General features: G+C 48.0%; 1 protein-coding gene across 2 annotated transcripts; it reads left to right on the forward strand.

Annotated features, from left to right (window-relative positions):
* The first annotated feature begins 635 nt into the window (after positions 1–635).
* On the forward strand, positions 636–13,500 carry LOC144611675 (serine/arginine-rich splicing factor 5-like). 2 transcript variants are annotated; one of them, XM_078430889.1, is made up of 8 exons: positions 636–719; positions 3,434–3,577; positions 6,114–6,184; positions 6,580–6,684; positions 7,415–7,484; positions 10,254–10,327; positions 11,190–11,300; positions 11,844–13,500. In XM_078430889.1, the coding sequence occupies exons 2-8, from the start codon at positions 3,452–3,454 to the stop codon at positions 12,139–12,141; spliced, it is 855 nt and encodes a 284-aa protein (XP_078287015.1). In that variant the 5' UTR covers positions 636–719; positions 3,434–3,451; the 3' UTR covers positions 12,142–13,500. The 2 variants fall into 2 exon arrangements, with proteins under 2 accessions (XP_078287015.1, XP_078287014.1); XM_078430888.1 differs by having other exon boundaries at positions 681–819.
* Positions 13,501–24,011: the final 10,511 nt, after the last annotated feature.

Raw genomic sequence — 24,011 nt, forward strand, 5'->3', positions numbered from 1 at the left:
AGGAAAAGGGAGAGGAAAAGGAAAAAGAGAGAGGAAAAGGGAGAGGAAAAGGAAAAAGAGAGAGGAAAAGGAAAAAGAGAGAGGAAAAGGAAAAGGAAAAAGAGAGAGAAAAAAGAGAAAAAGAGAGAGGAAAAAGAGAAAAAGAGAGAGGAAAAAGAGAAAAGAGAGAGGAAAAAGACAGAGGAAAAGGAGAAAAGAGAGGAAAAAGAGAGAGGAAAAGGAAAAAGGGAGAGGAAAAAGAGAAAAAGAAGGAATTATTCACAAAATGCTGGAGTAACTCAGCAGGTCAGGCAGCATCTCGGGAGAGAAGGAATGGGAGGAATTGTCTGATCACAAAAGAAAAAGCTGAAGGAGGATGAGGGTGGAAGGGGGAACCTGGCCCCAGTGGGATTGATTGACTGACAGGCAGGCAGAAGGCGGGACCTGGACTCGGTGACGGGGTGACCGGAGGTAGGCGGGACGTGCAGCCAGTTGCGAAATGACAGACAGCGGCGTGCACCAATGAGGACAGTTACCGAGTGACTGACCGGGGCCTAGACCAATGAAAACGTGCGACCAGCCGTCGGGGAGGCGGGACATGGATGGCGGACAGGCCCGAGGACCAATGGGACGCGAGGTGAGGGACGTGCGGGCTGTGTGACGTCACACGCAGGGGCAGCCCAACCCGTGCGGCGCGGAGCGGGAGACCCCGTGCCACTGTAGGGTGACGCTGGCGTCGAGTGAGTGAGAGAGGGAGGAGGGATAGAGAGAGAGACAGAGACACAGAGAGAGAGACAGAGACACAGCGAGAGACCGCCAAGAACACGGAGCCGAGCCACGGTGCGAGCGGGGCGGCAGGGGGCCGGGGACGGACTCGCGGATCGGGCCTGGGCCTGGGCCTAGGCCTGGCGGAGAGCTGCTGAGGCCTCGGGGCCCAGTGAGGGAAAGCTCCGGCCCGATGGGGTGGGGGAAGGACGCCCCGGGGTTATGGTGGGCGGGGGTTGGCGACGGTGGATGATGCCCCCCGGGTTGGGGAGGAGGAGGGGGGGGAAGAGTAGGGTAAGGGGGGGCGACCTCTCGTCTTGTAACTTGTGATTTTTCTCGAACCTTCTCGACGTTGCTTTTGTGTTCCGTTCTGTCCCCCCCCTTCCTCTGTCCCCCCCCTCTTCCTCTGTCCCCCCCTCTTCCTCTGTCCCCCCCCTTCCTCTGTCCCCCCCTCTTCCTCTGTCCCCCCCCCCCCTCTCCCTCTGGTCCCCCCCCTCTCCCTCTGCCCCCCCCCCTCTCCCTCTGTCCCCCCTCTCTTCCTCTGTCCCCCCCTCTTCCTCTGTCCCCCCCCTCTCCCTCTGTCCCCCCCCTCTCCCTCTGTCCCCCCCCTCTCCCTCTGTCCCCCCCCTCTCCCTCTCTCCCCCCTTCTCCCTCTGTCCCCCCCCTCCCTCTGTCCCCTCTCTCCCTCTGTCCCCCCTTCTCCCTCTGTCTCCCTCTGTCCCCCCCCTCCCTCTGTCCCCTCTCTCCCTCTGTCTCCCTCTATTTCCCCCCTCTCCCTCTATTCCTGGTCTTTGGGTAATTTCTCTCCCTCTATTCCCCTCTGCCCCGTGTGTGTCCCCCTCTCCCTCCCCCTGTGTGTCCCCCTCTCCCTCCCTCTGTGTGTCCCCCTCTCCGTCCCTGTGTGTGTCCCCCTCCCTCCCTGTGTGTGTCCCCACTCCCTCCCTGTGTGTGTCCCCACTCCCTCCCTGTGTGTGTCCCCCACTCCCTCCCTGTGTGTGTCCCCCACTCCCTCCCTGTGTGTGTCCCCCACTCCCTCCCTGTGTGTGTCCCCCTCTCCCTCCCTCTGTGTGTCCCCCTCTCCCTCCCTCTGTGTGTCCCCCACTCCCTCCCTCTGTGTGTCCCCCTCTCCCTCCCTCTGTGTGTCCCCCTCTCCCTCCCCGTGCGTGTCCCCCTCTCCCTCCCCGTGCGTGTCCCCCTCTCCCTCCCCGTGCGTGTCCCCCTCTCCCTCCCCGTGCGTGTCCCCCTCTCCCTCCCCGTGCGTGTCCCCCTCTCCCTCCCCGTGCGTGTCCCCCTCTCCCTCCCCGTGCGTGTCCCCCTCTCCCTCCCCGTGCGTGTCCCCCTCTCCCTCCCCGTGCGTGTCCCCCTCTCCCTCCCCGTGCGTGTCCCCCTCTCCCTCCCCGTGCGTGTCCCCCTCTCCCTCCCCGTGCGTGTCCCCCTCTCCCTCCCCGTGCGTCTCCCCACTCCCTCCCCGTGCGTCTCCCCACTCCCTCCCCGTGCGTCTCCCCACTCCCTCCCCGTGCGTCTCCCCACTCCCTCCCCGTGCGTCTCCCCACTCCCTCCCCGTGCGTGTCCCCTCGCCCTCCCCGTGCGTGTCCCCTCTCCCTCCCCGTGTGTGTCCCCTCCCCCTTCCTGTGTCCCCTCTCTCGCTCCCTGTCCCCCCTTCTCGCTATCCGCCTCTTGCTCTCCCTATCCCCTCTGTCTCTCATTTATTATTTTTTTCCGACCACATTTACTCAATTTCTTACACTGTTAAAAAAAAAATGGGGGTAATATTTTCAATATTACCAATATTTTCCCTTTTTCTCCTCCCCTCTCCTTGTTAAACTGAAATTACCTCCACCCTTCAAGAGTAACATCTTTCAGTAACTGCGATGATTTCTCTTGCTGTGAGAAAAATTGTGCAACCCTTTTTCGTTTTTAACGAGGCAGATTTGTCGAAGTTAAATCTTTCACGGATTTTGCAGCCCGCTCCTTTTTAAAAAAAAAGTTTAGTCAAACCTCGGCTAGTGCTCCGTGGGTTTAAATTCGTATTAAAACATTATTCTACCATTCAAAACTAATCCGATTTTAAAAAAAAACTTCCTTCTGGCCACCGTTTTTTAAAAAAATCCTTCCTCTGTCGTGTGTAAATTAATCTTTATTCAAATTCCAGACAGAGTGGGGGAAATATAAATAGTTTGCCTTATTGAATGGGATCTTTAGCATGGGTCAATGTTTTACATTTAATTTGCTTCTCCTTCATTGTGTTGCCCATTGCTATGCTGTTATCAGGAGCAGGGTTTCTGACCTCTTAAAATACTTGTGGAAAAGGGAGCATTGCCTGCAAATTTTTCTTCAGGGTAACTCCAGTTTACCTCTGGGAATATCTCGGGACTTGTATTTGAAGATAAGAGATCTAAGATTTGTAACAACATTTTGTCATTGTGTTCAACTTTGGCAATTTCTGAAGATGGTAATTTTTGTTAACAGCTTGTGTGTAATTGTTAAAATGTAATTGGGAAGTTTGCCAGTCTGACCTTATAAGTAGCTTTTTTAAAATAAACAAGTCAACTCCATGTGACCATGTTCATATTGCCTGACGTGGATTCATAATTGATATGGTATGATACGTATCATTACTGATACGGTTCAGTCCCCCTGACATTCTAGCTCTTAATATTGTGTGTTTATTCCAATATTCTCCTTTCAGACTATATAAAGTTTCAAAATGAATGGTTGCCGTGTGTTCATTGGTCGCCTGAGCCCTCAGGTGAGAGAACGCGACGTAGAAAAATTCTTCAAAGGTTACGGACGCATTCGTGAAATTGACCTGAAGAGAGGCTTCGGGTTTGTGGTGAGTATTTTGTCTTTTTAAACAAATTATTGATCTCTATTCAACATGGGTTCTTTTTTTTTCTTGATCTGTTTGCTGCGTGTTTTATTGCACTCGATGGTTGCTTTGTTGCAGCTGTGAGAAGAGTAGGTTTCAATTTTTCATTTTCAAACCGTGTTTGGGGTAACGCCAGCTGAAGCGAGGAATTGCAATTTCCTCCGAATGTTTTTTATCAGTAGTCTTTCTCTCTAATGTAACCTGCTGATTTGCACGTTTGAGAACAAATAGGCAATGGTACTGCAGCAGATGAAACTTCACCAAGATTTTCAAATGCCTCTTCAATGCATGCAGTGTTGAGAAAGGCAGCAGAATGGATTAAGATAGAATAGTAAAGGCGAATTAGTGAAATGGGGTCAATGGTGGTGCTCTGCGAGGACCTGTAATTGGAAGACACCACTATTTAGAATAATTTGGACATGTAATACTTTTATGGACTTGCAGAAGTAACAAATTTTGGGTGAAGGGAATGGGGGCAATGATACGTGTGCAAATTGCCACGTGTTCAACACAAACAATACACTGTTGAGGAAGAATAGGGATGTCACTTTTACACCTAACGAGAGTCTGGTGTACAAATATACTATGGTTTATTTAGAGGGCGATAATTAAAAGCAAGAGAGGACACATTGGAGCTACATTGAACCTTAGTTCAGATTGGGGTCGTGTGTTGTGGGGACAACAAAAACATAGGGCACTGAGAGGGTAGAGAGATAAGGCAGGGGCAACCAAGTAGAGGTCTTTGTTATGAAGGAGGACAGACAAAAAGCTGGAGTAACTCAGCAGGACAGGCAGCATCTCTGAAGAGAAGGAATGGGTGATGTTTTGGGTTGAGACCCTTCAGTTATGGAGGAGTTGGGTAAAGTGTATTTGGAGGGATTTTGAAGAACAGTAGTAGAACTAGAGCCTATCGGTACCAGTTGGAAATACGGGTGAAACTCCCAGAGTGAAGGTGGAGCCCACGCCAAACCTGAATCCCATGGGCATGGATTTCACCATCTCAGTAAATATGAAACCTGTGGTAAATACTTCACCTGCACCAAGGACAGGCATTGATCCCCAATACTGAGCAGCCCGTGGAAGTGCCCCCAAAGTGATTTGTGTGACATTTCACTTCCTCTCAAATTGTATCCAGTAGATTGAACGTGCAACACAAGCCGTAAAACACTAAACAATAATTTTACAATGAGATGATTCTTGAGTTAACTTTGTCTGCACTTGCAGCCAAGATACACAAAGTAATCCATCTGACCAAGGATAACAATGTGAAGTACATTCTATTTTGTTTTAATAGGCATCACTGTTGCCTTGTCGAATAAGTTTCATAGTGGCTTTTTTTGTAGCAAAGGCATGAGTTGCTTTAAAAATGTAGTTTGTGGGAAAGGAAAGATAAATTTTGCCACAATAAAACAGCATATCATGTGTCAACAATGTCTCAATTACCCCAGCGACAGCTTTTGTGTAGTCATTGCTGACTAATTAAGGTCCCCTATTTAATTGAGTTACTTAAAGGTGCTGAGAAGCCTGGAATTGGCGTTGTAGAATTTTTGGAATTGAGGAGTTGGTGCAAGCAGGAAATGTGTCATCCACGTAAACTGGTTGAGTGCAGCTTCAACAACTCGAGCTCCATCCAAAACAAAGCATCTCAACAACAGTAAATATTTGCTTTCCCTGTCACTGGTGCACGGTCGGTGACTGCGTTGTGTACAGTTTAACAATTATACTTTTGTTAGTCACCTGGGCTACTTCATCTGCACCTTCCAAGCCAACGTCCTCTTCAGCAACAAAGATTAAGGCTAGCAGTTGCAGTCATTGGCTGATGTAACATTGTCAATAAATATTATCTTGCATTTAAGAACATTTTTCAGTGGATAGCATGTCACAACCTCAGCACCACTGACCACTTTTGGCTGCTCTGATCTTTCCCCATCTTCAGGTTGGGAGTTGGTTGTTTATATTGATTATCAACTCAATCAGCCACTGAGGTATGAGATGGCACCCAAATTTGTAAAGTCAAATCTAGGTGATTCAAAGCCTTATCCAACCTCTGCCCCTGTGGTCCGGTTCCATTTCCCAAGTGGTATGAGGTTATTTTTGCTCATCTTTAAAGTGAGTCTTGCTTGATTATTGATGTAGCACAGCAAATCCGGCAATTTTGTTCCTTTGCTATAAGTGGCCATCATGATTTGTGCCTTTCTAAATTTGCTGCCTTGAATTGGTTTGAGATCTATGAAGACATCAAAAGTAAATATATACTTTCCTTTTATGATGCATATATCTGAACCTTGTTTATTGCACTGATCCAGAGTGATGAGTCATTGAGATTTTGTGGCACTTTAATCTGAGAACCCAGCTACAGATTACCTGACTCGGTGGTTTTATTCATTCCAATGGTGGAATTTGAACTGACTTTCCACTTGCAACAGATCGATGTCTTTTTATGAAGGTGTTCATAAAACATGCTTAAGTATTGGTTTAAACCAAACCCCGTCTTGTTTAGGAATTTGACGATGCTCGGGATGCTGACGATGCAGTTTATGAGCTGAATGGGAAGGAGCTGTTCCATGAGCGGTAAGCACTGCAGAATAATCTGTGATTTATTCAACACCCTAGAAATATCCTGAAAGTGGTCCAGGAAATTTCAACATATTTGATGGAATTTGGGCATTTAGTGGTTGTAGTTCTCATCAATTGCTTGTGGCTACGGTAACTGGACTTTAGGATCATGTACCCCTCCCAACAGTGTATTAAATAATTTAATGCGGGAACATCTGTATGTTGATCCTAATTCTGGTTTTATTTGCGTCACATCTGTGTCCTATTGCTAGAATTGCTAATACTTCAGTATTGAGAAGTTCAATATTAGCTTGTTGTTAGTTTATTTCTTAAACGATTCAAGGTTGCGTGGCATCTGATTTTGTATCCTTTCTCATTTGAATGTAAACATTTTTTTGTCAAAACTCTAGGATCACCGTGGAACTTGCAAAGGCACCACCCCGGAGAGGAGGGGGCAGATTTGGTGGAAGGTTTAATTACTATCACCCCAGAAGTGAACAAAGCAGTGGACTAAGGTAGCAAATTGATAGAAGTGTGGAAATTAAACTTTAAAAAAATAATCAAATTCTTGGTGGTGGAGAAACCGGTGGACAACATAACATCGGTTCTCCAGTTTCTCCATTTGGGGAATTTTATAGTTTGGTTTTAACTCCTGGCTCTGCCACCTTGCTTCCTTTATCTTCCTTCTTTGCAGCTAGTCACTTTTGCCTGCCTAAACCCTTCTCTCGTTGTTCTCATCTTTGGCTGTGCACCATCACTGTCAAATGCAAATCCTACACTTTGTTTAAACAACTTTCTCCTGTGTGGCTTCAAGCTTTTGAGCTGAGCCTCCTAACAAATTCCCCTTCTTGAAAGCACGTCATCAGCCTGAAATATTAACTTCCTTCCTCGGCAATTAGAGGATATTGTAGTTTATTTTCCTCCCATGAGCTGAAAAATGCTAAAGGCAAGACCCAGGCGTTGTTTATGTTTTGAGCTTCCTGTCATTTTCCATCTAAGCTAGAATTTTGTTTTCCGAGTCATTCTCTGAGTACTGCCAACTTGCAGTGAAAATGAATTAAAGCATCACCTTCCCTTCATGGTGGAAGGCACATATTGACGTTCTTTGACCTTATTGCATGCTATGGTGTCATCTAACTAAAAACGATCTCATCTCTGATTGTTGGGGCAGATGCCGGACCCCACTGCGTTCCTTTATTCCATTTTTCTTTGTTCCTTCCAAGTGATGCTGTTATGTGATTTCAGATATGGGCCTCCTGTTCGTACTGACTACCGCCTGATTGTAAAGAATCTCTCCTCCCGTGTCAGTTGGCAGGTGGGTCCACATATTTAAATATAAATTGCAAGTATTTAACAGACTAATACTGTAAGAATTTAAAATTTTCATGGATGCCTGTGCTTAAACACATGGGTCATAACTTCATAAATGTAACCCATAGCTTGCTTTACCCGTGGACCTGGGGAAGCTGGGCGTGCATAATACAAATATTTTGTTGGAATTTGGAGTAGATCCATTGAGCAAGTTGTGAGTCTGGGAATGGAAGTCTGTTAAAGGCAGCTCTAACTATTAACCTTTTTACTGCATCTTGTTTCCCCAGCAAATATCATTGTACCTTGTGTTTGTGGCTTCTAGGTTATTGCTCAGTGTTCTTTCAACACATTGCATGGACAATTTTCCTGGATCTTAGGCAGGTGTTTGTGTAACGTGTATCAACGGAAGGTGGCCAATTTGTTCCAGGGTGTTTTTGCCACTGCTGTTTTCCTTCCTGAAGTGGCTTGTGAAAGGCGTAGCATTAAACTGCTGCTCCCGGACATGGTGGAGAATGAACTGCAGTCTACCTTACTGCAGCTGGTTCGTGTAAATTGACCAGATAAAACACTCGTGTTGTTGATGCTTTTAATCCGTTACATAACTGCAATCTTGCAACCACAATCCATGCACTATTTTAATCTCCTGCCTCCCACCATCCATGGTGGTATCCATGGAAAAAAAAGAAGCCTAAATGATGAGATTGTACTCTGGGGTGGGTATTGAGGCTTGTGAGAAGGTGATGGTCGGCACTTCCTAATTGTGTCTATCGGGGGCTATTACTGTCAAAGGGAGCTTTGCTTTCCATTCCATGTCTGTTCTGTCCCAAGCCATCATTGTTCCAAACCACTTCAATTACATTTTGAATTATTGCCCCAGGACATTAATTACCATGGAAGGGAGTGCTTCCTGATGTCACTCTGCTCACAGTGAGGCCCACCGCAAATTGGAGGAACAGCACCTCATATTTCGCTTGGCCAACAGTATGAACATTGACTTCTGTAACTTTAGATAGTTCCTATGTCCCTCTCCTAGTTCTCCCTCTATCTTCCTGCCTCCACCTATATCCTTTCTTTGTCCCGCCCCCCCCCGACATCAGTCTGAAGAAGGGTCTCGATCCGAAACGTCACCCATTCCTTCTCTCCAGAGATGCTGCCTGACCTGCTGAGTTACTCCAGCATTTAGTGATACCTTCACTCTGCACTAGGTGCTTTGCCACCTCGCCTGCCCCTCACACTCTGTGTTAATTGTCAACAGGTGGACAGTTCCTTTTTGTAAAGTTAACCCATTGGTGATGATTCACAAGGAATGCTGCATGATACATGTTGGGTTATTTTTGTGAATATATGATCTAGAGAGGCTCTTTTGATTTTAATTAAAACTTTTTTAATGATGAAATCTAATGGTATTCTGCACAAGTTTGTAAAATGAATGGCCATTAAATTTCTGATTTTTTAAATTTAATGACTCCAATTTTATTCCTATTTACTGTGATAATTGTACACTGTATAAATCTGATGGCTTAATATTGTTGGAAATTAATGACCGCTTGACTAAATTTGAAAACCTTTGTTTAGCAGCTTGTCGTGAGGTCATTGGCATTTTGACCAGGAGTTCCCTTTTCTCGTGTTGTCGCGTCCTGTATCTGGAAAAGTCCCGTGTTGACTAATTTGCCAGTCGGCTCCCACGATAATTCAGGCAGCTGGACGCGGGTTCTGGGTTGTCCTGATCCTAGGGTCACCGATGGCGTCGACACCGGTCGCAGTCCCAGTCCTGGTGTAAGGAAAAAAAACCGTGTCGATCTCGCTCGGAGGCTTGTCAGGAGATTGACTTATAAGGTGGCCGAGCCTTCACCCAACCCATGATTATTGGTGGCACTTACCCAGGGTGGCAGGCACATTCGGTGCCACTGAGGGAGGGCCATGCCCCAAGAAGCTGTGTCGACAGGGTATTGTATTGAGTGGGTGCACCCATTGCTTAGATGCATCGTGTAGGGCTTGGATGGTTACCTAAAATTGTAAAATGTCTGGGTAACCCAGGGCTAATTTAAATTTTATATATATTTAATATGTAGAATGGGGATGTCATGATATAGAACACAATATTTCAAGGCTCCAGGGATCTATAATTCCATGGGTCATGCACTATTGATACGGTTGCTACACAAATGGAGCAAGTGATGCCACATGTCTATCGAGCAATCCAAATGCACAGTGCGAAGGAAATGGAGACCCCTTGCGGGTGGGGCGGTGATGTTGAAGTGAAACCACTTTCCAATCTCCCCTTAGGCCACAGTGGTGGTGGTGGTGATGAGAGCAGCACAAGTTTCTTTACAAGTTTATGGGATGGTTCTCATCTCTGGCACTGCTGATTAATTTTCATAAATAATTAGAGTCGTCACCAACCAAGTTGTTCCTTTCACTTGGTTGAGCATGAGTTAACCAGCTTGATGTGCTGAATATTATTTTTAATCTTGATCAGACCATTACAGGAACTTTGAAGCACTGGTCTTTAGTTTGAAGAGTTTGGTGCAGTTGACGGTGGTATTCCTCAGCATGTTAATTGTTCCTCTGTAGCGATCCTTTGTGTTGTGGAGCAGGGAGGTTTAGCCCTGTCATCAGGTTACACTTGGCTACACCATAAGCAATCCACATCTCATACACTTAAAGTCCGTCCCATAGCATGACATCCCGATTCTGAGGCAATTAACTGGTGGTGATTGTGCTGTGTGTTTGTTCCTGTGTGAACCGTATTAAGTATCTTTCCTGTTTGTAGGATCTGAAAGACATCATGCGGCAGGCTGGTGAAGTGACCTTCACTGATGCTCATAGAATCCACAATAATGAAGGGTAAGGGAGTGCAATCCTGTTCGGCCCTTTAGTTATTTAAATTCAGACCAAATTAAATATTTAAATTATTTAAATTTGGTCGCTTTGCATATTTGCTGATAATGAAGTACCATTTTTAATCCCAGCTAAAGCAGTTTTTTTTCCTTGAAATAATGTTTGTGTATTTCTGAGTGGTCAAACAGTTGGCTTTTGTGCGAGCTGGGGAACTTCATAGGGGGAGCTGGACAGTAATTTTGTGGTTTCATAAAGTGTTAAAGTGCAGGTGTTCTGCAGTGCTTCAAATTTGAGCAAGGAAAGGGCATGGCATTATAAATAGCAGGATTTGGTAATGTGTCAGTAAGTGCATAGGGCACTGTGGCCTCAAAAGTTCTAGTTCGGCTTTAGGCTTCATGTGGATGGTAAAATTATAAACATATGATTGCCATTTGAACAAACACCAAGACTGAATGTCAAACATGTTGCTGTATACCTGGATGTTTGCATGCTAGATGAATAAGGGGAGCTGTGAAATCTGCAATTAAATTCTGGAGCTGACTGTGCAGGAAGATAACCTTTTGGGTGTTTGGATAGGGTTGGAGAGATTTGGAGTGGCAAAGATGGATAGAGAGGGTGTGCCCTGTACTTGCTCCTTGCTCTTGTCTCCGCCATCCTCCTGTATAATCGCTATGGTGGTGACTGCAAACTCTTGGATGTTTTCCTGATTGCAGTGTGCCATTGGCAAATTATAAATAACTTTAATTGGCTTAATTGTAACTTGCATATAACTTTGCAATGCCAATAAATGATTTTAGAAATTGTCCTGCACTTTTGCATCTTTCCAATCATTCCATTCCTGACTTCTGGTTTTTTTTTTCCTTTATAGCATTGTGGAGTTTGCTTCTTACAGTGATTTGAAAAATGCCATTGATAAACTGGATGGAAAGGAGATCAGTGGGCGAAAGGTCCAACTGATCGAGGAGCCACGGCGCCAAAGGTAATCTTTGCAGCGATTGTGGACTCGCTTTGTGTTCAGTCGCGGTTTAATTCCAAAATGGATCCGATAAATTTAAGCTAGGAGACTGGGCTGTTACCCGAGTGCTTCAGTTTTTTTAAGATCTCCACCTGGCAGGCTGCTGGAGCCAACTTGTGACACCTGAAGCTGGGCCTTTCAGAATACTGACTCTGAGCTCCAACAATCCAACCAGAATTGTCACCGTTTGGCCCTACAGCTATTACTGAATGATTTAAATGGAAAAGTTCTCCACTGCCTTGGAATAAAGTGACTTTTGAAAACGCTCTGCCTTTCATACAGAAAGTATTAGTCACTGCAAATGGAGTCCACTGTACATCTTCCACTGGGAAATGGCATATCGTCATCAAAGGTCCGCTCCTGATTATATCTGGACTGGTATTTCTTTCCATTCTGCCTGTCAATAGTTGTGACATGGGTTCAAGAGCAAGTCGATAACCGCTTGCAGGAGAGGACTCGGTGATTTGTTCATTTAAGTACTCTTAACCCGAGTCTTTTGTCTTCCAGGTCTTGGACCAGATCTCGTTCTCGAAGCTCTTCGCGATCCCGCAGCTACAAGGGTTCAAGAAGTGCTTCGCGATCTGTGAGCCGTTCACCGAGCCGCAGCCGGTCTCGCTCGCGCAGCAGATCGCCTGCCCGCGACACCCAGCGGCAGCGGAATGAATCCCGCACCCCAAGCCGCTCGCCGGACGTCAAGCATCGCAGGAAGCCAACCCAGTCGAGATCGCGATCAAATTCTCCTGATAAATCGGCACGTTCCTGGTCTGGCTCCCGGGAACAATCCCCTGTCAACAGTGCAGAGTAAACACCGTCTTGCTGAATTGTTTTTATAATTTGCTAAAAGATTTTCTATGAAATGTTGGCCTCGTCATTTTGTTCCTCCTGTCTGTTGCTGAGTTTGGGATTTAAGTACTTCAACTTTATTTCATGCAAACGCTTTGAACCGTATGATCCCATTCAAAACTGACATCTGGTTTAAAGTCATGTGTTTCTTAGAATAATTTGAGACAAATTGGTCATCATTTGACCAGTTTTGTTGAGACATTCATTGCTGTACCATTCTGGTGGGCCCATTAGCCTTGGGCTTCAGTCAGTCCACATTAACAATGTACTGATATTGGTAATTGAGAAGTCGGGACAACTTATAACAACTTCCTAGCACTTGCATGAACATGGAGTTTTGAATTATTTTTTAAAAAAGGGAATGTAACAGATTTGAATTTGATTGAACGTCCTTGTTATAGAACATCAAATTGAGGTTTGTAGTTTAGTGCCCCCAACTAATTGTTTATTTGGGAATGTTAGGTTCAAAGGAATTGAGCCGGTTTAAAATGAGTGCTTCCATTCATTGAGACACCCGCTGAAGACCAAAAGTGTTTTATTTCCCAAACTGTGTGCATCTTAACTCGGATCTAGATGCTGTTTCGGTAGCCGAGACAACATCTTTTTGCTTTGTACAAAATTGCTGAAACTGCCCTTCATAGGGCCAGTGGATATAAAAAATATTCAGTTTATTAGGAAACCTTTCAAGATGGGTCATTTCCTTTTTTTTGTTTTGAGTTGCTACTGGTTCCAGGATTATTTTTTTTTAACCTTGAATTTTCTCTCTCAACTAGTTTCTTTCAAAGCAGTGATTTGGTGCTGTTGTGTTTCAGTAGCGCACACTTACATCCTGCCTTTAGAGAACTCTGCCCTGCTTGCATTTGGAATTTGCTTTTATTTGAAGCCTTGGTGTGTGGCTGCAGAGTAGCCTGCTCTGTTTGAGTGACGTGCACCAAGACCCGATCATGTGGGGAGGGCAGGTGCTGGAGGAAAGCAGGGAAAATGTATATATAGTTTTTGGTTCACGTGTTAATAGTTCATGCTCTGTTTCCTTTCACATTGTTTTAAAATATATATAAAATTATATTTAACTTGACCCACCCTCTAACTAGTTGTTACAGAACCAACCTGGAATGTTGCTCTGCATTGGAACTGAATTTGAAGGAACATCGTACACCAATTTAGATGTTTGTACTTACAATTTTATACAAAAACTATAAATCTCAATGTTCCATGTACCTTTACTGTAATCTGCTAGTTTCTAGTCTGATTGTGTACTACACAAGACTGTGCATCGCTATCATTCCTTGCAGCAAGAAATGGTACTGCATTAAAAATTAGTTACCAGTGACCTTTGCATCTTGTTTATTTACTGGGCTGTTATTGTCAACTGGATTGAAGTTTAATTAAAATTTGTTTGCGACAAGATCAGTTTAGGGGGGAGTATAAGAAAATAACTGCAGATGCTGGTACAAATCGATTTATTCACAAAATGCTGGAGTAACTCAGCAGGTCAGGCAGCATCTCGGGAGAGAAGGAATGGGTGACGTTTCGGGTCGAGACCCTTCTTCAGACTGATGTCGGGGGTGGGACAAAGGAAGGATATAGGTGGAGACAGGAAGATAGAGGGAGATCTGGGAAGGAGGAGGGGAAGGGAGGGACAGAGGAGCTATCTGAAGTTGGAGAAGTCGACGTTCATACCACCGGGCCGCAAACTGCCCAGGCGAAATATGAGGTGCTGCTCCTCCAATTTCCGGCGGGCCTCACTATGGCACTGGAGGAGGCCCATGACAGAGAGGTCAGACTGGGAATGGGAGGGGGAGTTGAAGTGCTGGGCCACCGGGAGATCAGTGGCGTTAATGCGGACCGAGCGCAGGTGTTCAGCGAAGCGATCGCCGAGCCTGCGCTTGGTTTCGCCGATATAGATGAGTTGACATCTAGAGCAGCGGATGCAATAGATGAGGTTGGAGGAGGTGCAGGTGAACCTTTGTCTCACCTGGAAAGAATGTTTGGGTCCTTTGATGGAGTTGAGGGGGGAGGTAAAGGGACAGGTGTTGCATCTCGTGCGGTTGCAAGGGAAAGTGCCCGGGGTTAGGGTGGTTTGGGTAGGAAGGGACGAGTGGACCAGGGAGTTGCGGAGGGAACGGTCTCTGCGGAATGCAGAGAGGGGAGGGGATGGGAAGATATGGCCAGTGGTGGGGTCCTGTTGTAGGTGACGGAAATGTTGGTGGATGATATGTTGGATCCGCTGGCTGGTGGGGTGGAAGGTGAGAACGAGGGGGATCCTGTCCTTGTTGCGAGTGGGGGGATGGGGAGCAAGAGCGGAGCTGCGGGATGTAGAAGAGACCCTAGTGAGAGCCTCATCTATAATGGAGGAGGGGAAGCCCCGTTTTCTGAAAAACGAGGACATCTCGGAAGCCCTAGTCTGAAACACCTCATCCTGGGCACAGATGCGGCGTAGACGGAGGAATTGGGAGTAGGGGATAGACTTTTTGCAGGGGACCGGGTGGGAAGAAGTGTAGTCCAGATAGCTGTGCGAGTCGGTGGGCTTGTAATAAATGTCCGTCACTAATTTTTCTCCTGTGATGGAGATGGTGAGGTCCAGAAACGGGAGGGAGATGTCAGAGATAGTCCAGGTATATTTAAGGGCAGGATGGAAATTGGAGGTGAAGTGTATAAAGTCAGTGAGTTCTGCATGGGTGCAAGAGGTAGCACCAATGCAGTCGTCGATGTAGCGGAGGTAGAGTTCGGGGATGGGGCCAGTGTACGTCTGGAACAGGGATTGTTCGACGTACCCGACAAAGAGGCAGGCGTAGCTAGGGCCCATGCGAGTGCCCATAGCTACGCCTCTGGTTTGGAGGAAGTGGGAGGAGTCAAAGGAGAAGTTATTGAGGGTAAGAACCACCTCTGCTAGGCGGAGGAGAGTGTTGGTCGATGGGGATTGGCTGGTTCTACGGTCGAGGAAGAAACGGAGGGCTTCGAGACCATCCTTGTGGGGGATGGAAGTGTAGAGTGACTGGACATCCATGGTGAAAATGAGGGAGTGGGGGCCTGGGAACCGGAAGTTATCCAGGAGATGGAGAGCGTGTGAGGTGTCTTGGACGTAGGTGGGGAGGGATTTGACCAGGGGGGATAGGATGGAGTCGAGGTAGGTAGAGAGTTTAGGGGGGGCCTGGACACTAAATCTCCCTGAATTTGCCTCTGGTTTAGCTTAGATACAGCACGGAAACAGGCCCTTCGTCCCACTGAGTCCGCACTAACCAGTCATTTCACTTGGGTGAGTAGGTATAAGGAAAAAACTGCTTGCGGAGATAGTTAAGGTGGGTGCAATAGCAACATTTAACACACATCCACAGGTTCATGGATAGAAAAGTTTTAGAGGAATATACTAGACCAAGTAGACTCGTTGGGCCCAAACCTCTCCTGCATTGGTGCAGCACCCTCTCCTCCCCCTGCACCCTCTCCTCTCCCACCCTCCTCCCCTTCCCCTCGCCCCCCCCACTCCATCCCCATCAACTCCCCTTATCCTCCCTTCCCCCCCCCCCCCCCCGCCCCTCCTTAGGGGATAGATTTAAACTTTAAAATGTGAATAACTTTTAAAATTAACACTGATTTCAATGAAACTTCTTCCATTAGCACCAAAGGGACGACCGTGAGTAAGGTGGGCCTAAAATTGTCGTGCTATCGTGTACCAGGAACGAATGAACAAACAAACGAGAGTTTTAGTATATAGACTAGAAAAGAGGGCCCGTTGGGCCCGTTGGGCCCGTCCCCACACCCCCCATTCTCTCCTCCCCCAGCCCCACCCTTACTCTCCAAGTGTGCCCGTTGGGGAGGGCCCGTTGGGCCCGTCCCCACACCCCCCATTCTCTCCTCCCCCAGCCCCACTCTTACTCTCCAAGATGTTTTGTTTTTTTTTCCTAATCAGATGTGCAGTACTTTGGTCAACGTGGGTTGTTTTTAAATGTGCTATACAAATAAAAGTGACTTGACTTGACTTGACTTGCAATAACAAAAAAGACTTCTTGGAAGCTTTTCGAAACAATGTAGCCGTCACAAGCTGAAAACTAAATCCTTGCTGAAAACTAAATCCTTTTCTGGAAACTTTTGGAAACAAATGTAGCCCCTTGAAGAAAAGGGTTAGAAATGAAAATTTAAACTTTAATATCTCTCTAGCTTTAAAAAGGTAGCTTCAATTTGAACGAAAGTACTTACAATAGTTGCCCAGGTTAATTGTGAATACGGCGGTACAAAAATCGTAGCGCTTTGGTGTACCGTCTTGGAGGAGTAGGGTTTGTAAGTTAAACTTCCGTACATACACACATACATCCCTACATACGAACGCAGAGTTTTAGTATTATACTAGAAAAGAGGGCCCGTTGGGCCCGTCCCCACACCCCCCATTCTCACTCCCCCAGCCCCACTCTTACTCTCCAAGTGTGCCCGTTGGGCCCGGAAAAGAGGGCCCGTTGGGCCCGTCCCCACACCCCCCATTCTCTCCTCCCCCAGCCCCACTCTTACTCTCCAAGTGTGCCCGTTGGGCCCGTCCTCCTGATCTGTGTATGTCAAGTGACCACTATAGCCTTCATTCTTTTTTTTTTTCCCTAATCAGATGTTTTTTGTTTTTTTCCTAATCAGATGTGCAGTACTTTGGTCAACGTGGGTTGTTTTTAAATGTGCTATACAAATAAAACTGACTTGACTTGACTTGACTTGACTTGACTTGACTTGCAATAACAAAAAAGACTTCTTGGAAGCTTTTCGAAACAATGTAGCCGTCACAAGCTGAAAACTAAATCCTTGCTGAAAACTAAATCCTTTTCTGGAAACTTTTGGAAACAAATGTAGCCCCTTCAAGAAAAGGGTTAGAAATGAAAAATTTAAACTTTAATATCTCTCTAGCTTTAAAAAGGTAGCTTCAATTTGAACGAAAGTACTTACAATAGTTGCCCAGGTTAATGGTGAATACGGCGGTACAAAAATCGTAGCGCTTTGGTGTACCGTCTAGGAGGAGTAGGGTTTGTAAGTAATCTTCCGTACATACACATATACATACATACATACGGAATGTTGGACCGCAGAGTTTTAGTATTATATAGACTAGAAAAGAGGGCCCGTTGGGCCCGTCCCCACACCCCCCATTCTCACTCCCCCAGCCCCACTCTTACTCTCCAAGTGTGCCCGTTGGGCCCGGAAAAGAGGGCCCGTTGGGCCCGTCCCCACACCCCCCATTCTCTCCTCCCCCAGCCCCACTCTTACTCTCCAAGTGTGCCCGTTGGGGAGGGCCCGTTGGGCCCGTCCCCACACCCCCCATTCTCTCCTCCCCCAGCCCCACTCTTACTCTGTCCTCCTGATCTGTGTATGTCAAGTGACCACTATAGCCTTCTTTTTTTTTTTTTTTTCCTAATCAGATGTTTTGGGTTTTTTTCCTAATCAGATGTGCAGTACTTTGGTCAACGTGGGTTGTTTTTAAATGTGCTATACAAATAAAAGTGACTTGACTTGACTTGACTTGACTTGCAATAACAAAAAAGACTTCTTGGAAGCTTTTCGAAACAATGTAGCCGCCGTCACAAGCTGAAAACTAAATCCTTGCTGAAAACTAAATCCTTTTCTGTAAACTTTTGGAAACAAATGTAGCCCCTTGAAGAAAAGGGTTAGAAATGAAAATTTAAACTTTAATATCTCTCTAGCTTTAAAAAGGTAGCTTCAATTTGAACGAAAGTACTTACAATAGTTGCCCAGGTTAATGGTGAATACGGCGGTACAAAAATCGTAGCGCTTTGGTGTACCGTCTAGGAGGAGTAGGGTTTGTAAGTAATCTTCCGTACATACACATATACATACATACATACGGAATGTTGGACCGCAGAGTTTTAGTATTATATAGATAGATAGATATAGATAGATAGATAGATAGATACTAGAAAAGAGGGCCCGTTGGGCCCGTCCCCACACCCCCCATTCTCTCCTCCCCCAGCCCCACTCTTACTCTCCAAGTGTGCCCGTTGGGGAGGGCCCGTTGGGCCCGTCCCCACACCCCCCATTCTCTCCTTCCCCAGCCCCACTCTTACTCTCCAAGTGTGCCCGTTTTTTTTTTTTTCCTAATCAGATGTTTTTTTTTTTTTTCCTAATCAGATGTGCAGTACTTTGGTCAACGTGGGTTGTTTTTAAATGTGCTATACAAATAAAATTGACTTGACTTGACTTGACTTGACTTGCAATAACAAAAAAGACTTCTTGGAAGCTTTTCGAAACAATGTAGCCGTCACAAGCTGAAAACTAAATCCTTGCTGAAAACTAAATGATTTTCTGTAAACTTTTTGAAACAAATGTAGCCCCTTGAAGAAAAGGGTTAGAAATGAAAATTTAAACTTTAATATCTCTCTAGCTTTAAAAAGGTAGCTTCAATTTGAACGAAAGTACTTACAATAGTTGCCCAGGTTAATGGTGAATACGGCGGTACAAAAATCGTAGCGCTTTGGTGTACCGTCTTGGAGGAGTAGGGTTTGTAAGTTAAACTTCCGTACATACACACATACATCCCTACATACGAACGCAGAGTTTTAGTATTATACTAGAAAAGAGGGCCCGTTGGGCCCGTCCCCACACCCCCCATTCTCTCCTCCCCCAGCCCCACTCTTACTCTCCAAGTGTGCCCGTTGGGCCCGTCCTCCTGATCTGTGTATGTCAAGTGACCACTATAACCTTCTTTTTTTTTTCCTAATCAGATGTGCAGCACTTTGGTCAACATGGGTTGTTTTTAAATGTGCTATACAAATATAATTGACTTGACTTGACTTGACTTGACTTGCAATAACAAAACAATCAGTGCTTTTCTGGAAGCTTTTCGAAACAATGTTGCCGTCACAAGCTGAAAACTAAATCCTTTTCTGGAAACTTTTCGAAACAAATGTAGCCGTCACAAGCCACAAGCTGAAAACTAAATCTGCACCGCAGCGCCCCCCTGAAAAAGGGGGGGGGCAGCGCTTTAAAACCTCTGTAACTTAAAAAACACGCGACCAAATTAAATGAAAATATCACGGCCGAGCGAGCGCGAGATTGGCGATTGAGGCGGTGCGAAAACCGTCGTGCTACGGTCCGCCGTTTTGCTGCAATCGCTGTTACGTATAAATATACGATATATTCAGGTCAAACCCAAAAAAAATATATATATATATTCACAAGATCTGAGTTTTAGTATTATACTAGAAAAGAGGGCCCGTTGGGCCCGTCCCCACACCCCCCATTCTCTCCTCCCCCAGCCCCACTCTTACTCTCCAAGTGTGCCCGTTGGGGAGGGCCCGTTGGGCCCGTCCCCACACCCCCCATTCTCTCCTCCCCCAGCCCCACTCTTACTCTCCTTACTCTCCTCCTGATCTGTGTATGTCAAGTGACCACTATAGCCTTCATTTTTATTTTTTTTTCCTAATCAGATGTTTTTTGTTTTTTTCCTAATCAGATGTGCAGTACTTTGGTCAACGTGGGTTGTTTTTAAATGTGCTATACAAATAAAAGTGACTTGACTTGACTTGCAATAACAAAAAAGACTTCTTGGAAGCTTTTCGAAACAATGTCGCCGTCACAAGCTGAAAACTAAATCCTTGCTGAAAACTAAATGCTTTTCTGTAAACTTTTGGAAACAAATGTAGCCCCTTGAAGAAAAGGGTTAGAAATGAAAACACAAGCTGAAGACCTTGAAAAAAAAGGTCTGAAAAAAATTATGTAAATTTAAAGTAGTAAACACCCAATAGCAGCTGCTTGTCCATCGCGAGCTGATCTCTGATTGGTGCACGGGTGCCATTGTGACATCACGCACTGAAGCCCCTTCAAGAAAAGGGTTAGAAATGAAAATTTAAACTTTAATATCTCTCTAGCTTTAAATAGGTAGCTTCAATTTGAACGAAAGTACTTACAATAGTTGCCCACGTTAATGGTGAATATGGCGGTACAAAAATCGTAGCGCTTTGGTGTAACTTCAGGGAGGAGTAGGGTTTGTAAGTTATGGACAGAAATCTTCGTATATACATACGGAATGTTGGACCGCAGAGTTTTAGATCTATCTATCTATCTATTATTATACTACTAAAACTCTGCGGTCCAACATTCCGTATGTATGTATGTATATGTGTATGTACGCAAAGATTCCGAAGAGTTTCTGTCCATAACTTACAAACCCTACTCCTCCCTGACGGTACACCAAAGCGCTACGATTTTTGTACCGCCATATTCACCATTAACATGGGCAACTATTGTAAGTACTTTCGTTCAAATTGAAGCTGCCTTTTTAAAGCTAGAGAGATATTAAAGTTTAATTTTCATTTCTAACCCTTTTCTTGAAGGGGCTTCAGCGCGTGATGTCACAATGGCACCCGTGCACCAATGAGAGATCAGCTCGGTTTTAAATTTACATCTTCAGCTTGTGACGTCACAATGCTTGTGTGAGATTGTTGCAACATTGTTGCGAAAGGCAACTGCCAGTTTTTTAAAGTTGTGCAAGTCACTTAACATACACAGATCAGCATGGGGCCCCTATTCCCTCCCTCCCCCCCCTTCCCCCCTCAACCCCTTCCTCCCCACTCCTTCCCACCTCCATCCCCACTCCCTCCACCCCTCCTCCCCAACTCCCTCCCCACCTCCCTCACCCCTCCTCCCCTAACTCCCCCCCCTCCCTCCTTCCCTCCATCCTCCCCCCCTCCCTCCACCCTTCCATCCCTCTCCCCCTCCCCCCTCCTTCCACCCTCCCTCCCCCCTTCTGGTTACAAAGGAAACCCTACGGGGACGGGCCCAACGGGGAAAGAGGGGTACTGGGAAAAGGGGAGGTCCCCCTCCCTCCCCTCCCCTCCCCCCTCCCCCTCCCCCCTAACCCTCTCCCTCCCCCTTCCCCCTCCCTCCCCTCCCCTCCCCCTCCCCCCTAACCCTCTCCCTCCCCCTTCCCCCTCCCCTCCTCCCTCCACACCTCCCTCCTCCCTCCCTCCCCTCCTCCCGGTTACAATGGAAACCCTACGAGGACGGGCCCAACGCGGAAAGAGGGGTACTGGGAAAAGGGGAGGTCCCCCTCCCTCCCCCCTTCCCCCATCCCATCCCCCCTCCCTCTCCTCTCCCTCCCCCTTCCCCCCGTTCCCCCCTCCCCTTCCCCCATCCCTCCACACCTCTCTCCTCCCTCCCTCCCCTTCCCTCCCTCCCATCCTCCCAATGCTTGTTTGAGATGGGTGCTACATTGTTTCGAAAAGCACCACTAACAGATCGCAGTGAGAAGCACTATGTGACCGCGAATGTTTCAAAACAAGCACTTAAAAAGCACTTATCTTTTTTTAAAGTATTTTTTTTAATTGCAAGTCACTTAACATACACAGATCAGCATTGGGCCCCTATGCTCGTGGGCCACCGGGGCAAGTGTTTCCCGGTTACAATGGAAACCCTACGGGGACGGGCCCAACGGGGAAAGAGGGGTACTGGGAAAAGGGGAGATCCCCCTCCCTCCCCTCCCCCCTACTCCCTCCCCCCTTCCCCCCTCCCCTTCCCCCCTCCCCTCCCCCCTCCCTCCCCCTCCCCTCCTCCCTCCACACCTCCCTCCCTCCCCCCTCCCGGTTACAATGGAAACCCTATGAGGACGGGCCCAACGGGGAAAGAGGGGTACTGGGAAAAGGGGAGGTCCCCCTTCCCCCCTCAACCCCTTCATCCCCCCTCCTTCCCACCTCCATCCCCACTCCCTCCCCCCCTCCTCCCCCCTCCCTCCCCAACTCCCTCCCCCCTCCCCCCTAACTCCCCCCTCCCTCCTTCCCTCCCTCCCCAATCCCTCCCCCCCTCCCTCCACCCTTCCATCCCTCTCCCCCCTCCTTCCACCCTCCCTCCCCCCCTCCCGGTTACAATTGAAACCCTACGAGGACCGGCCCAACGGGGAAAGAGGAGTACTGGGAAAAGGGGAGGTCCCCCTCCCTCCCCCCTTCCCCTCCCCCCTACCCCCCTCCCTCCCCTCCCCCCCTCCCTCCCCTCCCCTCCTCCCTCCACACCTCCCTCCTCCCTCCCTCCCCCTTCCCGCCCTCCCCTCCTCCCGGTTACAATGGAAACCCTACGAGGACGGGCCCAACGGGGAAAGAGGGGTACTGGGAAAAGGGGAGGTCCCCCTCCCTCCCCCCTACCCACCTCCCTCCCCTCTCCCTCCCCCCTTTCCCTCCTCCCTTCCCCCCTCCCCTCCCCCTCCCATCCCCCCCTCTCCCCCTCCCTCCCCCCTACCCCCTCCCTCCCCTCTCCCTCCCCCCTCCCCTCCCCCCCTCCCCTCCCCTCCTCCCTCCCCCTTCCCTCCCCCAACCCTCCCCCTTTCCTCCCCTCCCGGTTACAATGGAAACCCTACGAGGACGGGCCCAACGGGCCCACTCGGTCTAGTATAATACTAAAACTCTGCGGTCCAACATTCCGTATGTATGTATGTATATGTGTATGTACGGAAGATTCCGAAGAATTTCTGTCCATAACTTACAAACCCTACTCCTCCCTGAAGGTACACCAAAGCGCTACGATTTTTGTACCGCCATATTCACCATTAACGTGGGCAACTATTGTAAGTACTTTCGTTCAAATTGAAGTTACCTTTTTAAAGCTAGAGAGATATTAAAGTTTAAATTTTCATTTCTAACCCTTTTCTTGAAGGGGCTTCAGCGCGTGATGTCACAATGGCACCCGTGCACCAATCAGAGATCAGCTCGGTTTTAAATTTACATCTTCAGCTTGTGACGTCACAATGCTTGTGTGAGATTGTTGCAACATTGTTGCGAAAGGCAACTGCCAGTTTTTTAAAGTTGTGCAAGTCACTTAACATACACAGATCAGCATGGGGCCCCTATTCCCTCCCTCCCCCCCCCTTCTCCCCTCAACCCCTTCCTCCCCACTCCTTCCCACCTCCATCCCCACTCCCTCCCCCCCTCCCTCCCCCCTCAATCCCAACCTCCATCACCACTCAGCCCCTAACTCCCCCCCTCCCTCCTTCCCTCCATCCCACCCTCCCCCACTCCCTCCCCCCTCCCTCCACCATTCCATCCCTCTCCCCCTCCCCCCTCCTTCCACCCTCCCTCCCCCCCTCCCGGTTACAATGGAAACTATACGGGGACGGGCCCAACGGGAAAGAGGGGTACTGGGAAAAGGGGAGGTCCCACTTCCCCCCTCAACCCCTTCCTCCCCCCTCCTTCCCACCTCAATCCCCACTCCCTCCCCCCCTCCCTCCCCCCTCAATCCCAACCTCCATCACCACTCAGCCCCTAACTCCCCCGCTCCCTCCTTCCCTCCATCCCACCCTCCCCCCACTCCCTCCCCCCTCCCTCCACCATTCCATCCCTCTCCCCCTCCCCCCTCCTTCCACCCTCCCTCCCCCCTCCCGGTTACAATGGAAACCCTACGGGGACGGGCCCAACGGGGAAAGAGGGGTACTGGGAAAAGGGGAGGTCCCCCTTCCCCCCTCAACCCCTTCATCCCCCCTCCTTCCCACCTCCATCCCCACTCCCTCCCCCCCTCCTCCCCAACTCCCTCCCCCCTAACTCCCCCCTCCCTCCTTCCCTCCATCCCTCCCTCCCCCAATCCCTCCCCCTCCCTCCACCCTTCCATCCCTCTCCCCCTCCCCCCTCCTTCCACCCTCTCTCCCCCCTCCGGTTACAATTGAAACCCTACGAGGACGGCCCAACGGGAAAGAGGGGTACTGGGAAAAGGGGGAGGTCCCCTCACTACCCCCTTCCCCCTCCCCTCCCCCCTTCCCCTCCCTCCCCCTCCCCCCTCCCTCCCCTCCCCCTCCCTCCCCTCCCCTCCTCCCTCCACCCCTCCCTCCTCCCTCCCTCCCCCTTCCCTCCCTCCCCTCCTCACGGT

This window comes from Rhinoraja longicauda, chromosome 41 (genome assembly GCF_053455715.1).
Source record: "Rhinoraja longicauda isolate Sanriku21f chromosome 41, sRhiLon1.1, whole genome shotgun sequence".
In the NCBI taxonomy this organism is placed as follows: Eukaryota; Metazoa; Chordata; class Chondrichthyes; order Rajiformes; family Arhynchobatidae; genus Rhinoraja; species Rhinoraja longicauda.